The sequence below is a fragment of the Scyliorhinus canicula genome, chromosome 13 (assembly GCF_902713615.1).
Source record: "Scyliorhinus canicula chromosome 13, sScyCan1.1, whole genome shotgun sequence".
NCBI classification, from domain to species: Eukaryota; Metazoa; Chordata; class Chondrichthyes; order Carcharhiniformes; family Scyliorhinidae; genus Scyliorhinus; species Scyliorhinus canicula.
Window position 1 is genome coordinate 78884784 of NC_052158.1, and position 15824 is coordinate 78900607.

General features: G+C 49.6%; 1 protein-coding gene across 1 annotated transcript in view; it reads left to right on the top strand.

Annotated features, from left to right (window-relative positions):
- Positions 1-15824, top strand: part of pccb (propionyl-CoA carboxylase subunit beta) — a 79044-nt gene that overhangs the window by 22172 nt on the left and 41048 nt on the right. Inside the window, exon 7 of the mRNA XM_038817592.1 lies at positions 2705-2813. Within this exon, the coding sequence (XP_038673520.1) occupies positions 2705-2813 (109 nt within the window). The remainder of the gene's footprint in view (positions 1-2704; positions 2814-15824) is intronic.

The window sequence follows — 15824 nt, forward strand, 5'->3', positions numbered from 1 at the left end:
AGGAAACCCAGGCAGAGACGGAGGGAATATATAAACTTCACAGTTACCGAAGGTGGGAATCAGAACTGGGTACCGGGCGCTGAGAGACAGCGGTGTTAATCACTGTGCCACCACTGGTGTCTCCTAGGATGTCCAAACTGTTTGTACTGTTGGATGCTAATGTAGCAGGGGCGAAAAAATTAATGGAAGAGTCAAATGAGAGACAATTTGAAGAAAGGTTCAGCAGTTCGATGGACTTTCCCGTTTTTCCTTGCCCCCACCCCTCCTGCTTCAGCTGGGTGAAATACTTAAGCGGTATTGTTTGTATTTGTTATAACTCAAACTCGTTTGCCAATCTTTTTTTCTAAATTAAAGTACCCAATACCTTCATGCAATTTAGAGTGGCCATTTCACCTACCCTACATATCTTTGGGTTGTGGGGGTGAGACTGAGAGAATGTGCAAACGCCAAGCTGACAGTGACCTGGGGCTGGGATTGAATCTGGGTCCTCAGCGCGGTGAGACAGTAGTGCTAACCACTGCGCCACCGTTGCTGCCCTTCTTTGTCGATCTTTGATACCTGAGAAAATATGAATAGTTCATTTATACCAACCATTCACATGGTTAGATCTGTGCAGGGGATGTTGGTGAAGGGGTGGAGTTAAATTGGCAAACATAACCATGACACTGTCCACATTAATACATGAAGGATAGTTACTATGGGCCTAGGTTGCAAGCTGCTGATACCCATGCTGCTGTACTCTATTAAGAATCACTGTCTTAAGCTAAAAAGGGATGGAAATTGGGGAAGTAGGAAATTAAGGGTCAGTGATAAGATTGTCTCAGCTCCAACCTAAACCCTCATGAAATAAAATGCTGATATAAAAAAATTACTTGTATTTTCCCAGCCTGAGATTTACAAATACCAATTAATGATTTTAACAGGTACCAATAGACCAGCAAGCTTCAGTATGTATGTAAAAAGGAGATTAGTGAAAGTAAGTGCTGACATAGTTTGGAAAAATTATGGGAGTATGGAAATGTCAGTGACATGAAAAAAATACTTTCTTGTATGATGAAGACAGATGCACACAAAGCATTCCAGAAAAAGTTGGGGAACCAAGAGTCTACTCAGATTGGAGGTGTAAGAGAAATTAGTATTGGTAAGGAATTGATACTGGAGAAATTAATGGGATTAAACACGACAAATCCTGTGAACTCTACACCCGACACTATAAAGTTTTAAAGGACTTCATTTGTAGGGAAACTGCAAGAGTTCATCATTAGCAATGTGATTACAGATGTATGAAAACAAAATCGAGTTGTGAAGTTATCCACTTTGGAAGGAAAAAAAGAAAAGCAGAATAATATGCAAAATGAGAGTGACTTGGAAATGTTGGCAGTCAGAGGGACTTCTGTGTCCTTGTACACAAATCACAGAACGTTAGTATCTCGGGAGAGCAAACAATTAGGGAAGTGAGCAATATATTAGCCTTTATTGAAAAAAGATTTGGGAACAAGAATAAAGTGTTAGTGCAATAATGTAGAAACTTAGACCTGGGATACTATAGCTAGGTATCAACAGCAAAGAAAAGGGCCTTTCCGGGATTACAACAAGGCTGGATTGATTCCTAGTTGAGGGGAGGTCAAATAGCCAAGCCCTTTATTTTGTAGAGTGTAGAAGATTGAAACAAAGTGCTTTGGGGCTTAACGGAGTAGATGCTGGAAGGTTGTTTTCGCTGGCTCGGGAGTCTAGAACTCAGTAAGTGGTCAACCTTTTGGGGCAGAGGTGAGGATTGTTTTCACTCAAAGGGTGTGTATCTTTGGAATTCTCTATCACCGAGAACTGTGGATGTTCAGTTTTTTCATGATAAAGATTGATAAACTCTTGGATACAAAGGGAATCAAGTCCAATCAAATAGTGCAAGACGGTCAGGTTGAGCAGGACAGTCAGCCATGATCATGGTGAATGATAGAGCAAGATCAAAGGGCCAAATAGTCTAACTCCTAAGGGGTTGGAATATGGTTTAGCATCTTTCATACGGATCATTGGCCCTGTATCTTTTCGCGCAATGCATTTTGTCAACATTGCTTACTTCTGCATAACAATGTTAATCCTTCTTGGAATTTTGCACTGCTGTGGAGCATAAAAGGAAAGCAAATGTCTGCTTTTGCATACAAAACATTCTTGGGTAACATACTGATTTGGCTACTTTTGCAAGGTCTAATTACTGTACAAAATAATCTAAATTAAATGACAGGCCTGGCAGGGAAATATAGGGATCAGCAGTGCTTTGTGAAAATGCAGGGCAAGTTGTAATCCACTATTTAGCATCGGCTTAATATTTGATTGCAAAAGCCGGATCTAGAGTTTTTCTTGGTTCCACTGACCTGTATTATTGATGTTCTTCTCCTGACTTTTATACTCCAGACTTTCCTTGTGATGCTCACTTGCACATAAATGTCAACATGGGGTCTGCTGCAATGACGGTTTGTTGGTGCCTCATTTTTACTGTACAATTTTGAGCCCATCTTCAAGGATTGTTTTGCGATGACGAACCAGAATTACATTTTTTTTAAACAAAGAAAATGTGATTAGACTGTATAGGTGGATGGTGCTGTTATTCTCACGCCTCTATTTTAAGAACTGTCAGCATATTCACGTAGCACTTTTTGTCAGAGTTGACAATAATTAGATTAGTATTGTGGTTTGTTTCATGTTGCAGGATACCTCTTACTTGTTCATCACTGGCCCTGATGTGGTGAAATCTGTTACAAATGAGGATGTGACTCAGGAAGATCTTGGTGGTGCGAAAACACACACTGCAATCTCAGGTTAGATGGCCTTAGTTTATCGAGGGAATCTTTTTACTAGGCTTATTCTGTACTCTAAAGTGTCAACATAACATTGGATGATCTATACTTTGGACCTGAAATGTGCTGAATTCTTGGTTGCCATTGATTTTGCTTGGGCATTGGGGTTATCACATCCTTTTAAATTCAGATATTATTTCAGCTGCATTTAGTTTTTGATTTTAATTTGATATTTAAATTTGTTCAGTGGAGAATGGACCATGAGCCATACAGTAGAGCTTCCCAAATCTTTGCCTGGTATGACCGCGTTTTAATCCCTCAGACTTCATGTGATCCCAGAGTGAATATGCAGGGTGTATGAGAGCCATTGAGTAGAGAGAAAGGCTTCAGTTTCTGGGCGGGGTTCAATTGTTTGTGGGGGGGGGGGGGGGGTTCAATTGTGGGAGGGTGGGAGAGAGACTTCAGTTGATTCTCATCTTTTTAAAAAATCAAACACCTTTTTTTTACTGCAGCAGCATTCTGGCATCATACAGCAGTCCATTAGGCCACGCTCACCGATAGAACAAAATTGTGAGGATTTGAAAGGGCCTCTCAGTTGTCAGAAATCAGTCCAAGCTCCAGGACGGCCATTGTTGCCTCTGAGCTCATGACCCCCAAATCCCGTATTGCAATCTCACAGTCGGGAAGGCCTGCCACAAAGATTATCTGGGACAGATCAGAAAGGGCAGTCAGGGGCAGCACGGTGGGGCAGTGAGTAGCACTGCAGCCTCACCGTGCCGAGGTCCCAGTTTCGATCCCGGCTTGGGTCACTGTCCGTGGGGAGTTTGCACATTCTCCCCGTCTTTGCATGGGTTTCACATCCACAACCCAAAAATATGGAGGGTAGGTGGATTGGCCACACTAAATTGTCCCTTAATTGGAAAAATGAGTTGGGTGCTCTAAATTATTTTTTAAAAAGTAAGGGCAGTCAGGGTGTGACCGAGATACTGAATGAGCACTTCACACTGATCTCTGGAGCATGAATCACTCTTTGTCACAGGATTTCAGCAAGTAAGTATAAAAGGGGATTTTAGCTGCTGATTGCAATATATAATAGGTTTTCAGCAGGGATTCTGCTAATTTAGGACATTCATAAGGAGTTTAAATTTTTTTTTTTTTTTTTTTTTTAAGAGTGCCCAATTATTTTTTTTCCAATTAAGGGACAATTTAGCATGACCAAACCACCTAACCTGCACATCTCTGGGTTGTGGGTGTGAGACCCATGCAAACACAAGGAGAATGTGCAAACTCCACACATACAGTGACCTGGGGCCAGGATCGAACCTGGGTCCTCAGCGCCGTGAGGCAGCAGTATTCACCACTGGGCCATGTGCCGCCCTCTTCACAAGGAGGTGATGGAGGTTCATAAGGATGTCAGATTTTTATCCTGGCATGGTGCTGCAAGCGAGTAATTGTTTCCACAATAAAGGTGCAATTTTCATTTGTATGGCTGTTATTGTCTTTTGGAACGTAACGTTGGGATCCACAGGAGTGTGCCAGCATTCCGAGTTTTGAGATTGATGCACAATAAGACCATAAGAAATAGGAATAGGAGAAGGCCTAATCCACCATTCAATATGATCATGGCTGATCTGACATTCTTGTCCACTTTCCTGCCCTTTCCCCGTAACACTCAATTTTCTTACTGATCAAGAATCTGTCTCTCTCAGCCTTACATATACTTCAAGGACTCTGTCCCCAAAGCTCCCTGTTCCAGAGACACTCAACCCACTGAGAGAGGAAATTCATCCTCATCTCCGTCTTAAATAGGCACTCCTTTATTCTGAGACTATGCCCTCTGGTCCTAGACTCTGCCATAAGGGGTAACATCCTCTCAGCATTTACCCTGACAAACTCCTTAAGAATCCTACATATTTCAATGAGATCACCTCTCATTCTTCTAAATTCCAGAGTCCCAACCAGTTTAACCTTTGCTCATAAGACAATTTCTCCATACTGGGAATCATTCTAGTGAACCTTCTCTGAACCACCACCTATGAAATAATATCTTTCCTTTAAATAAGGGGACTAAAACTGCTCAGTATTCCAGATGTGGTCTCACCAATACCTTATACAGTTGCAGCAAGACTGCCCACTCTTACTCTCCAACCCCCTTGAAATAAGGGCCAACATTTCATTATCCTTCTTGATTACCTGCTGCGACCTTCGTGCTAGCTTTCTGTACTTTGCCCACAAGTACCCCCAAGACCCTATGGTGTAGCTTTTTCAGCTTTTCCCCATTTCAAAATGTAATTCTTTTGTTCTCCCTTCCAAAATAAACATCTTCACATTTTTGCCCACTTGACCTATCATATCTCTTTGCAAACTCTCCCTCTCTCAACTTGCCTTTCCACCTTATTTTGTGCTGTCTGCAAATTTCGTTAAAGTACATTCGCTTCCTTCCTCCAAATCATTAATATATATTGTAAACAGTTGCAGTCCCAGCACTGATCCCTGTGGAACTCCACTGGTTACAGGTTGCAGACCTGAAAAAGAACCCCTTATCCCGCTTGCTGTTTCCTGCCCATTAGCCAGTCCTCTATCCATGCCAATATACTATCTCCAACACCATGGGCTCTTGTCTTCTGACTTACCGTTTTGTGAGGTCGCTTATCAAACACCTTCTGGAAGTCCAAATTAAACACATCTACTGGTTTCCCCCTTTCGACTCTGGTTGAGACCCCCCTTGAAAAACTCTAATAAATTAGACAATATCTCCCTTTCATGAAGCCAGGCTGATTCTGATTGATTAGATTATGGTTTCCCAAATGTACTGCTATTATTTCCTTAATAATTGATTCCAACAATAGATAGTAGGCTAACTGGCCTATAGTTCGCTGCTTTTTGTCTCTCCGTTTTTGAATAGAGGTGTCACATTGGCAGTTTTCCAGTCCTCTGGTATTTCTCCAGAATCCAAGAATTTTTGGAAAATTACAATCAATGCATCCGGTATCACTGTAGCAATTCTTTTGGGATCCGAGGTTCAAGTGACTGTGTATTACTCAATTTTGACAAACAAACATGTCTGTTAGGTCTACCATTCTGTTGGATGCCTTATGCATCATAATATAGGTATTTCTTTTTTTTAAATAAACAATTTTATTGAGGTAGTTTTTGGCTTTGTAAACAGTTACAGACATCAACAGAAAGAAAGCAAAAAAGGCAAAAATGTGCAAACATCCACATACATTCAATACTTCAATCGTAACATACTGCACAAGCCCGCTCCTCTCCCACCGGTACTACCCGCCGGGTGAACCCCTGTACAGATCCCCTCAAGGCGAACTTAATTTTTTCCATACCCAGGAAACTCGACATGTCCGCAAGCCACAACTCAGTCTTTGGGGGCTTTGAGTCCCTCCACGCCAATAGTATTCATCGCCGGGCTATCAGGGAAGCAAAGGCCAAAACATCAGCCTCTTTCTCCCCCTGGACTCCCGGGTCTTCCGAAACCCCTTCTCGGCGTCCATCGCCACCACTACCTCCACCTCCCTGCTCGCCGGGGGCATCATTATCACATTAAGTAATCTTCTCAGGTTGGCCACCAGCTGCCTACCTTTCACAAACCCAGTTTGGTCCTCCCTAATCACCTCCGATACGCAGTCCCCCATTCTAACCGCCAGTACCTTTGCCAGGAGCTTGGCGTCAACATTAATCAGGGAGATTGGCCTGTAGGACCCGCAAGCCTCCGGGTCTTTACCCCGCTTCAATATCAGTGATATAGTGGCTTGCGACATTGTCGGCGGCGGGGTCCCTCTGTCCCTTGCCTCATCGAAAACTCTCGCCAAGACCGGGCCCACCAGCTCAGAAAACTTCCTATAGAACTCTACTGAGTATCCATCCGGCCCCGGGGCTTTCCCCGATTGCATGGCCTTTAGGCCCCCCAATACCTCCTCCACTCTAATCGGGGCCCCCAGCTCATCCACTCGCCCCCCCACCTACTGTTGGGAAGGTTAACCCGTCCAGAAACCTTTTCATCTCCTCCGGTTCTTCCGGCGGCTCCGAAGTATACAGCTTGCGATAGAAGTCCCGGAATACCTTATTCAATCCTGCCGGGTCCTCCACTTCGCGCCCCTCCCCATCCATCACTCTACTTATTTCCATGGCCGCCTCCCTCTTCCTGAGTTGCTGCGCTAACAAGTCTGCTAGCCTTTTCCCCATGCTCGTACACCACGGCCCTCGCCTTCCTAAGCTGTTCCACGGCCCTAATCGTGGATAGTGCCCCCAGTTCTGCCTGTAGTCTCTGCCTCTCCCTGAGTAAAACCTCCCCTGGGGACTCCGCGTACTCTTCATCTATCCGACCCATTTCCCTGACCAATCTATCCATCTCTGCCTGTCTGCCTTGGCTCTGTGGGCCCCAATTGAAATCAGCTCCCCCTGCACTACTGCCTTTAGCGCCTCCCACAGGGTTGCCGCTGAGACCTCCCCCGTGTCATTCACCTGCAAGTAATTTTGCATACACCTCCGAAGCCTCTCACAGCTCCCCTCCTCCGACAGCAGTCCCATGTCTAGCCTCCATTGCGGGCGTTGGTAGTTCTCCCCCCCCCCCCCCCCCCCCCCCCCCGCCGGATCTGCAGGTCTGCCCAGTGCGGGACATGATCTGAGATAGTAATTGCCGAATATTCCGTGTTCTTTACCTCCCCTATACAATCCCTGCTTAGTATGAAGAAATCTATCCTAGAATATACTTTATGGATGTGCGAGTAAAACGAGTAGCCCCTTCCTGTCGGCTGTCTGGCTCTCCAGGGGTCCACTGCCCCCATTTGCTCCATAAACCCTTTCAGCTCCCTTGCCATTGCTGGGAGTCTACCCGTTCTGGGACACGACTGATCCAAAGCCTGCGAGAGTCCAGGTCCGGGATCTTCCCCAGCACTCTTTTAATGAAGTCCACGTCATCCCAGTTCGGGGCATATATATTCACCAGCACCACTCTTCTCCCCTCCAGTCTGCCCCGTACCATCAGGTATCTGCCCCCCCTGTCTGCGGCTATGCCCTCCGCCTCAAATTGCACCCGCTTGTTGATCATGATTGCCACCCCCCTGGACTTCGAGTCCAAGTCCGAGTGGAAGACCTGGCTAATCCTGCCCTTCCTTAGCCTGGTCTGGTCTGACACTTTCAGATGTGTCTCCTGCAACATAATTACGTCCGCCCTCTGAGCCTGCAAGTGCGCGAACACCCGCGCCCTCTTAACCGTCCCATTCGGTCCCCTGACGTTCCAGGTGATCAGCCTGGTCGGGGGGGGGGGGGGGGGGGGGGGGCACAACACCCCCCCCCCCCCCCAAACCTGACTCCCTTGATTAGCCAATCTGCTAGCCTGGTGACTCAACACTCCGGCGCCCTCCTGTCTCATTCCCATTGTTTCCCTGTCCTCCTCCCCACTCCCCGGCGCCCCATCCCCCTCTCCAACCCACTGGAGCAAACTCACTGGCACAGGAAGGCATGGACATCAACAAAACAAAAAAAAAACCCCAACCCACGTCCTTGGCCCCCCTTGCTGACCGGACCCCCTTCGTTACCGTGCCGGCTCCAGTGTCCTCCGCGAGCTGCACAAAAAGTACAAATCCGCCCAAAAAGGAAAAAAACTGAAATAAGAGGAAAAAACAAAAACATAAGAGAAAAAAAAAAGAAAAAAAACCCAAACCAATGTCCATGAACAAAGGAAAGAGTCCCAAATGTTCCGCTTGGCACCTTTGACCTAGCAAACCGTTGAACAACAGTCCAGGCCCATTTGGCATACCTTCCTACGGTCGTCCTCGGGGCCCTAATTCGCGCCCGTGGGGCCTCTTTTCGGGACCAGCCCCTGATCCCTCGCAAAGTCCATCGCTTCTTCAGGCTCTGAGAAGTAGTGGTGTTGACCCTGGTGCGGGACCCATAAACGAGCCGGGAACAGCAGACCAAACTTCATGTGCTTCTTGAACAGCACCTCCTTGACATTCTTAAAGGCTGCTCGCTGCCGAGCCACCTCCTGGCTTAGGTCCTGGTAAATGCGGAGGACACTGTTGTTCCACGAGCTGCTCCTGGCGCTCTTTGCCCACCGCAGCACCCGCTCCTTGTCCACGAACCTGTGGAACCTAATCACCATCGGGCAGGGGGGGGTCCGCCCGGCCGCCCCTGCCTCGCCTGCACTCTGTATGCCCCCCTCCAGCTCCGGCGGTCGCGGAAAGGCTTCGGCCCCCATCAGCTGCATCAATAGGTCTGCTACAAACGCTGCGGCAGCTCCCTCAGCCCCCTCCGGGAGGCTGACCATCCTCGGGTTGTTCCTGCGGGCTCTATTCTCCAGCTCCTCCACTCTGTCTAGCAGTCTTCTCTGCCGCTCCTTCAGCCCGTCAACTTCTAGCTCTGCAACCGCCTGCGCATCCGCAGGAAAATTGATTTGATTAACATCCAACCTCATCCTGCACTTGGAAGCAACCTTTAAAGTTGAAATAATTTCTCCACAGAGACACAGCTTAGTCCCTTCATTGTTTCATGAACCTCGATCAGATCTCTTAAGTTTAAAATATAGTGAACCAGCTTTTTGAGCCTATCTGGGTAGCTAAGGCGCTTTAAACTGGGAATTAATCCTATGGCCCTCTTCTGTACAATTTTTCAAAGTCTCAGTGGGTAGCATCCATGCCTCACCGAGCCCCACCCCAGGATTTGATGGCCAAGGAAGGTGTGTTCACAACACGGTCAACAGGTTGAATATCAACCCGAAAAACCCTTCCAGCACACACCAATGGCCGGTGGTAAGAATGGGAGAGACTCCTGGTCAGCCATGCTTGATGCAAAGTGGCACCCCTCAAGCTACAAGCCTCTAGTGACAGTCTAGCAACATGTTCCTAGAAAAATCTTGCTACGGGAACAGATGAAAGTCTTCCTTGTGTACAACTAGGTGTAGGAAGTGAAGCAACAAAGTTTTGTACAAGGAGAAAATGACATGTTTACTTTAGTACTGATTTGTTCTGTGAATTCAACCTCTGCTTTCCTGAGATTTAGCTTCTCAGCAGTGGTCAATAACACTAACTTTATATTAATTCTTATATATTTTGCCACCTTCAATTCCGTTTCCTGTTGGGTGCATTATATTGCATTCGACCTTTTCCCAGAAACAACATTGACTGCCTCTGGTTATGTCCCCTCTAAGCGGCCATATAAGGTTTTTCTACTGATATTTTTGATCATCTTGCCTATTACTGTGGTCAAACCGTTGGCCTGTAGTTACCTGACACTGCCTTGTCACACGTATTATAAATTGGAATACTATATTCGTATCCTTCCAACCTTGGAGCCAGTTTCTGACTCCAGCAAGCTGTTAAAGGTATGGGCAACACATCTGTTGCTATGACACCCTGGGCTAGTGTGTGTGTGTGTGTGTGTGTGTGTGTGTGTGTGTGTGTGTGTGTGTATATATTATATATATCACATAAGACAGACCAACACAGAGGGGTGTAAAGGAAAATAATACAAAAAGTAGAAAGGATAGCAGTCTCTATTTGATGGATGTCTTCCAGTACATCTTTTACTCTAGGCCTTCAGTTCAAGGTCCTTGCTTTCCGTCTGTAATAGTTTTCACCGTAGATTTATCAGGATCTCGAGACTTCTCTGCAGATTCCGAAACCGTTTTGATGAAAGAGAGAGGGAACTCGCAGCTTCTTCTTTTGGCGTCGAGGAGAGTTCTGATTCCTTCCTGGGTCCTCTGGAAGCCTCCCACCTGACTGAAGCTAATTACTGTCTGTTGTGGGGCAGAATACAGTCTTTGGCCAATCCTTTGGCCATCAGCCAACCAATCAAACCAAATCCCTCTGATCTTTCAGGTATCTGTCTGAGTTCTTCTGTTAAAAATCTAAATCTTCGGGGGACTTCCGGTGGCGGCGATAATGTCAGAAGCCGCACATTTGGGAGCTCCCCTTTTAAACGGACTTTTTGGCTCTTTTTAGAGCCCAAAACGGAAATTTTTCGACGTCTCCCGGTGGGAGAAGGTGTGCTGATCGACTTTCCCCGCAGTCCATGACTCGAACTTGGAGTGGAAAAGGGGAAAAAATGGCAGCAGCTCCCCAGGAAAAACGGGGGAAGGAATCCAAGATGGCGGCCGGCGGAGCTCCAGAGGAGTGGAAACAGTGGGCCCTGGAGCAACAAGCTGCTCTTCTGCGCTGTTTTGCAGACTTCAAAACTGAGGTACTGAGCTCTCTGCAGGAAACGAACAGAAGACTCTCGGAGATTCAGACGACCCAGGGTGCTGCCATCAAGGAGTTGCAGACGCAGGCCACTGAACGAGAGGAGGAGGCCAGGATCCTCGTGAGTAAGGTGGAGGGGCACGAGGCACCCCACAAGAAGTGGCAGGAACGCTTCGAGGAGTTTGATCACCGCATGAGGCGGAAAAATCTGCGGATCTTGGGCATTGCGGAGGGGCTGGAGGGGTCGGACCTGACAACCTACGTGGCTACGATGCTGAACTCGCTAGTGGGGGCCGGGTCTTTCCATCTGCCCTTGGAGCTGGAGGGAGCACACAGAGTACTGGTCAGGAGGCCTAAGGAGAATGAAGCCCCGCATGCGGTGCCTGGTGAGGTTCCACCGGTTCAGTGATCAGGAGTGTGTGTGCTGCACTGGGCCAAGAAGGTGAAGAGCAGCAATTGGGAGAATGGGGTAGTACGGATCTACCAGGATTGGAGTGCGGAGGTGGCTAAGCTGTGGTCCGGATTTAATCGGACGAAAGAGGTGCTTTACAGGAAAAAGATTAAGTTTGGAATGTTGCAGCCTGTGGGTAACTTATTCGGACCGGCATTATTATTTTGATTCCCTGGAGGAGGCGTGGGCCTTCGTGCGGACGGAGAAACTGGACTTGAACTAAGGGTTGGGGGTTGCGGAGTCGGCTATAATACTTTATTGCTGGATTCTGCTGTTGCTGTGTTCTCTTTTTTTTTGTACTTTTGCAATTTTGATATGGTTATTTATGGGGGTGTTCTGTTATGTTTTTTTGCTGTGGGGCATTGTTTGAGTTTTGAATCTTGCGGGGAGGGTTGGGGGGGTTTGTTGTATTCTATGTCGGGTTGGGGGTATGGAGTGGGGCTGGTATTTGGGAGCTGCGTCAGAAGGGTATGGTGGGGCAGTGCAAAAGCGCGGGCTTTCCTCTGGTTTCCCGCGGGGCTGGGGGGTGGAGACGATGACGGGGAGGCGGGGCCTTAACTGGTTCTTCCCCGCGCTGGAGCGGTGCCTGGAGGAGGGATAGATTGGGGGATGATCCCACTTTGGGAGGGGTCGGGTTATTGGCGGGAGTTTCCGGGGTCAGCAGAAGTTAGCTGACCCATGGAAGTACAATGGAGGACGGTTCGTGGCTAGGAGGGTTCCTAGCCTGGGGGGGAAGGGAGGGGAATACCGGGTTGATGCTGGTAGGGTCAGGAAGGAGCTGGTGGGGGCTGGGGGGACAGAGGTGAGGTGTTGTCGCTGTGGGGACTGGGTCGGGCAGGGGGTGCTGGCCTGGGGCGGGCAGTCGACGGGCTATGGCTAGTCGACGGGGGAGGGGGGCGAAACGCCCTCTGATTCGGTTGGTCACCTGGAATGCGAGAGGATTGAATGGGCCGGTGAAGCGGTCGAGGGTACTTGCTCATCTGAAAGGGCTAAAGGCAGATGTGGCAATGCTTCAGGAGACCCACCTGAAGGTGGCGGACCAGGTCCGTCTGAGGAAGGGATGGGTGGGGCAGGTTTTCCACTCTGGGTTGGATGTGAAGAACCGGGGAGTGGCAATTCTGGTGGGGAAAAATGTGTCGTTTGAGGCATCGGAGGTGGTGGTGGATAAGGGGGGTAGGTATGTTATGGTTAGGGGCAGGCTACAAGGAGAGAAGGTGGTACTTGCTAGTGTGTATGCCCCAAATTGGGACGATGCGGGCTTTATGAGGCGTATGTTGGGACGGGTCCCGGATCTGGAGGCGGGAGGTCTGATCATGGGGGGGACTTCAATACGGTGTTGGATCCTTCACTGGATCGGTCCAGCTCTAGGACGGGTAGGAGGCCGGCGGTGGCCAAGGTACTGAGAGGGTTTATGGACCAGATGGGTGGGGTGGATCCATGGAGGTTTGTGAGGCCGAGGGCACGCAAGTACTCTTTCTTCTCCCACGTACATAGGGTCTACTCTCGGATAGACTTCTTCGTGATGAGTAGGGGACTGATTCCGAGAGTGGAGGAGGCCGAGTATTCGGCCATTGCAATCTCCGACCACGCTCCGCATTGGATAGAGTTGGAGATGGGGGAGGTGCGGGACCAGCGCCCGTTGTGGCGGTTGGATGTGGGGTTGTTGGCGGAGGAGGAGGTGTGTAGGAGGGTCCGGGCAAGTATTGAGGGGTACCTTGAGGTGAATGATACGGGGGAGGTTCAGGTGGGGGTGGTCTGGGAAGCCCTGAAGGCAGTGATTCGTGGGGAGCTGATATCCATCCGGGCACACAGGGAGAGGAGTGCGAGGGATAGACTGGTGGGAAAGATGCTGGAGGTAGACAGGAGGTATGCAGAGGCACCAGAGGAGGGACTGTTGGGGGAGAAGCGCAGCCTGCAGGCTAAATTTGATTTGCTGACCACTAGAAAGGCGGAGGCACAGTGGAGGAAGGCACAAGGGGTAGTGTACGAACATGGTGAAAAGGCGAGTAGGATGCTGGCTCATCAGCTCCGCAAGCGGGATGCGGCTAAGGAAATTGCTGGAGTGAGAGACAAGAGTGGGAATGTGGTGCAGAAGGGGGTAGAGGTGAATGAGGTCTTCAAGGACTTTTACGGGGAAGTGTACCGGTCGGAGCCAACGGGGGAGAGGAGGGGAATGGAGAGGTTCCTCGACGGGCTTTCTTTCCCGAAGGTGCAGGAGGAGCAGGTGGAGGGGTTGGGTGCGCTGATTGAGCTGGAGGAGCTAGTTAAGGGGATCGGGCAGATGCAGTCAGGGAAGGCACCGGGGCCGGATGGGTTCCCGGTGGAATTTTATAAAAGTTTGTGGACCTAGTGGGCCCCTTGCTGGTGCGGACACTTAATGAAGTGTGGGAAGGGGGGACTTTGCCCCCGACGATGTCGCGGGCGCTGATCTCGTTAATTTTAAAGAGGGACAAGGACCCCCAGCAGTGTGGTTCATACAGGCCCGTATCTCTCCTCAACGTAGATGCCAAGGTGCTGGCAAAAATCCTGGCCACCAGGATAGAGGACTGTGTGCCAGGGGTTGTACATGAGGACCAGACAGGTTTTGTGAAGGGAAGGCAGCTGAACACGAATGTGCGGAGATTGTTGAATGTCATCATGATGCCGGCGATTGAGGGGGAGGCAGAGATAGTGGTGGCGCTGGATGCGGAGAAGGCCTTCGATAGAGTGGAGTGGGGGTACTTATGGGAGGTGTTGGAGAGGTTTGGATTTGGTGAAGGGTTCATTAGATGGGTAAGGCTGCTATATGAGGCCCCAATGGCGTGCGTGGCCACGAATGGGAGGAGGTCGGAGTACTTCCGGCTTTACCGAGGGACCAGGCAGGGTTGCCCCCTGTCCCCCTTGTTGTTTGCACTGGCAATCGAGCCGCTGGTGATGGCGTTGAGGGATTCAGAGAGGTGGAGAGGTTTGGTGCGAGGTGGGGAGGAACATAGGGTGTCGTTGTATGCCGATGACCTGTTACTGTATGTGGCGGACCCGGTGGGAGGGATGCCGGGGGTGATGGAGCTGCTAGCTGAGTTTGGGACCTTTTCAGGTTATAAACTAAATTTAGGCAAGAGTGAGGTGTTTGTGGTGCACCCTGGAGACCAGGAGGAAGGAATTGGTAGGCTCCCGCTTAGGCGGGCAGGGGAGAGCTTTAGGTACCTGGGGGTGCAGGTGGCCAGGGACTGGGGGACTCTTCACAAACATAATTTCACCAGACTTGTAGATCAGATGGAGGAGGAGTTCAAGAGGTGGGACATGCTGCCATTGTCGTTGGCGGGGAGGGTGCAGTCCGCCAAAATGACGGTGCTTCCGAGGTTCTTTGTCCTCTTTCAGTGCCTGCCCATCTTTATCCCCAGGGCCTCCTTTTGGAGAGTGACTAGCAGTATTTTGAGCTTTGTGTGGGCACATGGGACTCCGAGAGTGAAGAGGGTGTTCCTGGAGGGATAGAGGCGGGCTGGCGCTGCCCAACCTTCTGGGGTACTATTGGGCGGCCAATGTGTCAATGGTGCGTAAATGGGTGATGGAGGGGGGAGGGGCGGCGTGGAAAAGAATGGAGATGGCGTCATGTAGAGGTACGAGCCTGGGTGCCATGGTAACGGCGCCGTTGCCGCTCTCCCCTAAGAGGTTTACCACGAGCCCGGTGGTGGCGGCATAGGGGGGGAAACAGGGGCCTCGATGGAGGCTCCATTGGGTGGCAATCATCGGTTCATCCCAGGGAACAGGGATGGGGGATTTAGGGGGTGGCAAAGGGTGGGCATCAGTAAATTGAGGGACCTGTTTATTGGCGGGAGGTTTGCGGGCCTGGGGGAACTGGAAGATAAATTTGGGCTTCCCCAAGGGAACATGTTCAGATACTTGCAGGTAAAGGCGTTTGCTAGGCGACAGGTAGAGGGATTCCCTTTGCTGCCCTCACAGGGGACGATGGACAGAGTGCTTTCAGGGGTGTGGGTCGGAGAGGGGAAGGTGTCTGACATCTATAAGGTAATGCAGGAGGTGGAGGAGTCGTCAGTGGAGGAGCTGAAGGCTAAATGGGAGGAGGAACTCGGGGAGCAGATAGAGGACGGAACTTGGGCGGATGCCTTGGAGAGAGTCAACTCTTCCTCCTCATGTGCGAGGCTTAGTCTCATCCAATTTAAGGTGCTGCACCGGGCCCACATGTCCGGGACTAGGATGAGTAGGTTCTTTGGGGATGAGGACAGGTGCACCAGATGTTCGGGGAGTCCAGCGAACCACGCCCATATGTTCTGGGCATGCCCAGCATTGGAAGAATTCTGGAAGGGGGTGGCGGGGACGGTGTCGAGGGTGGTTGGATCCAGGGTCAAACCAGGGTGGGGACTCGCGATTTTTGGAGTTGCAGTAGAG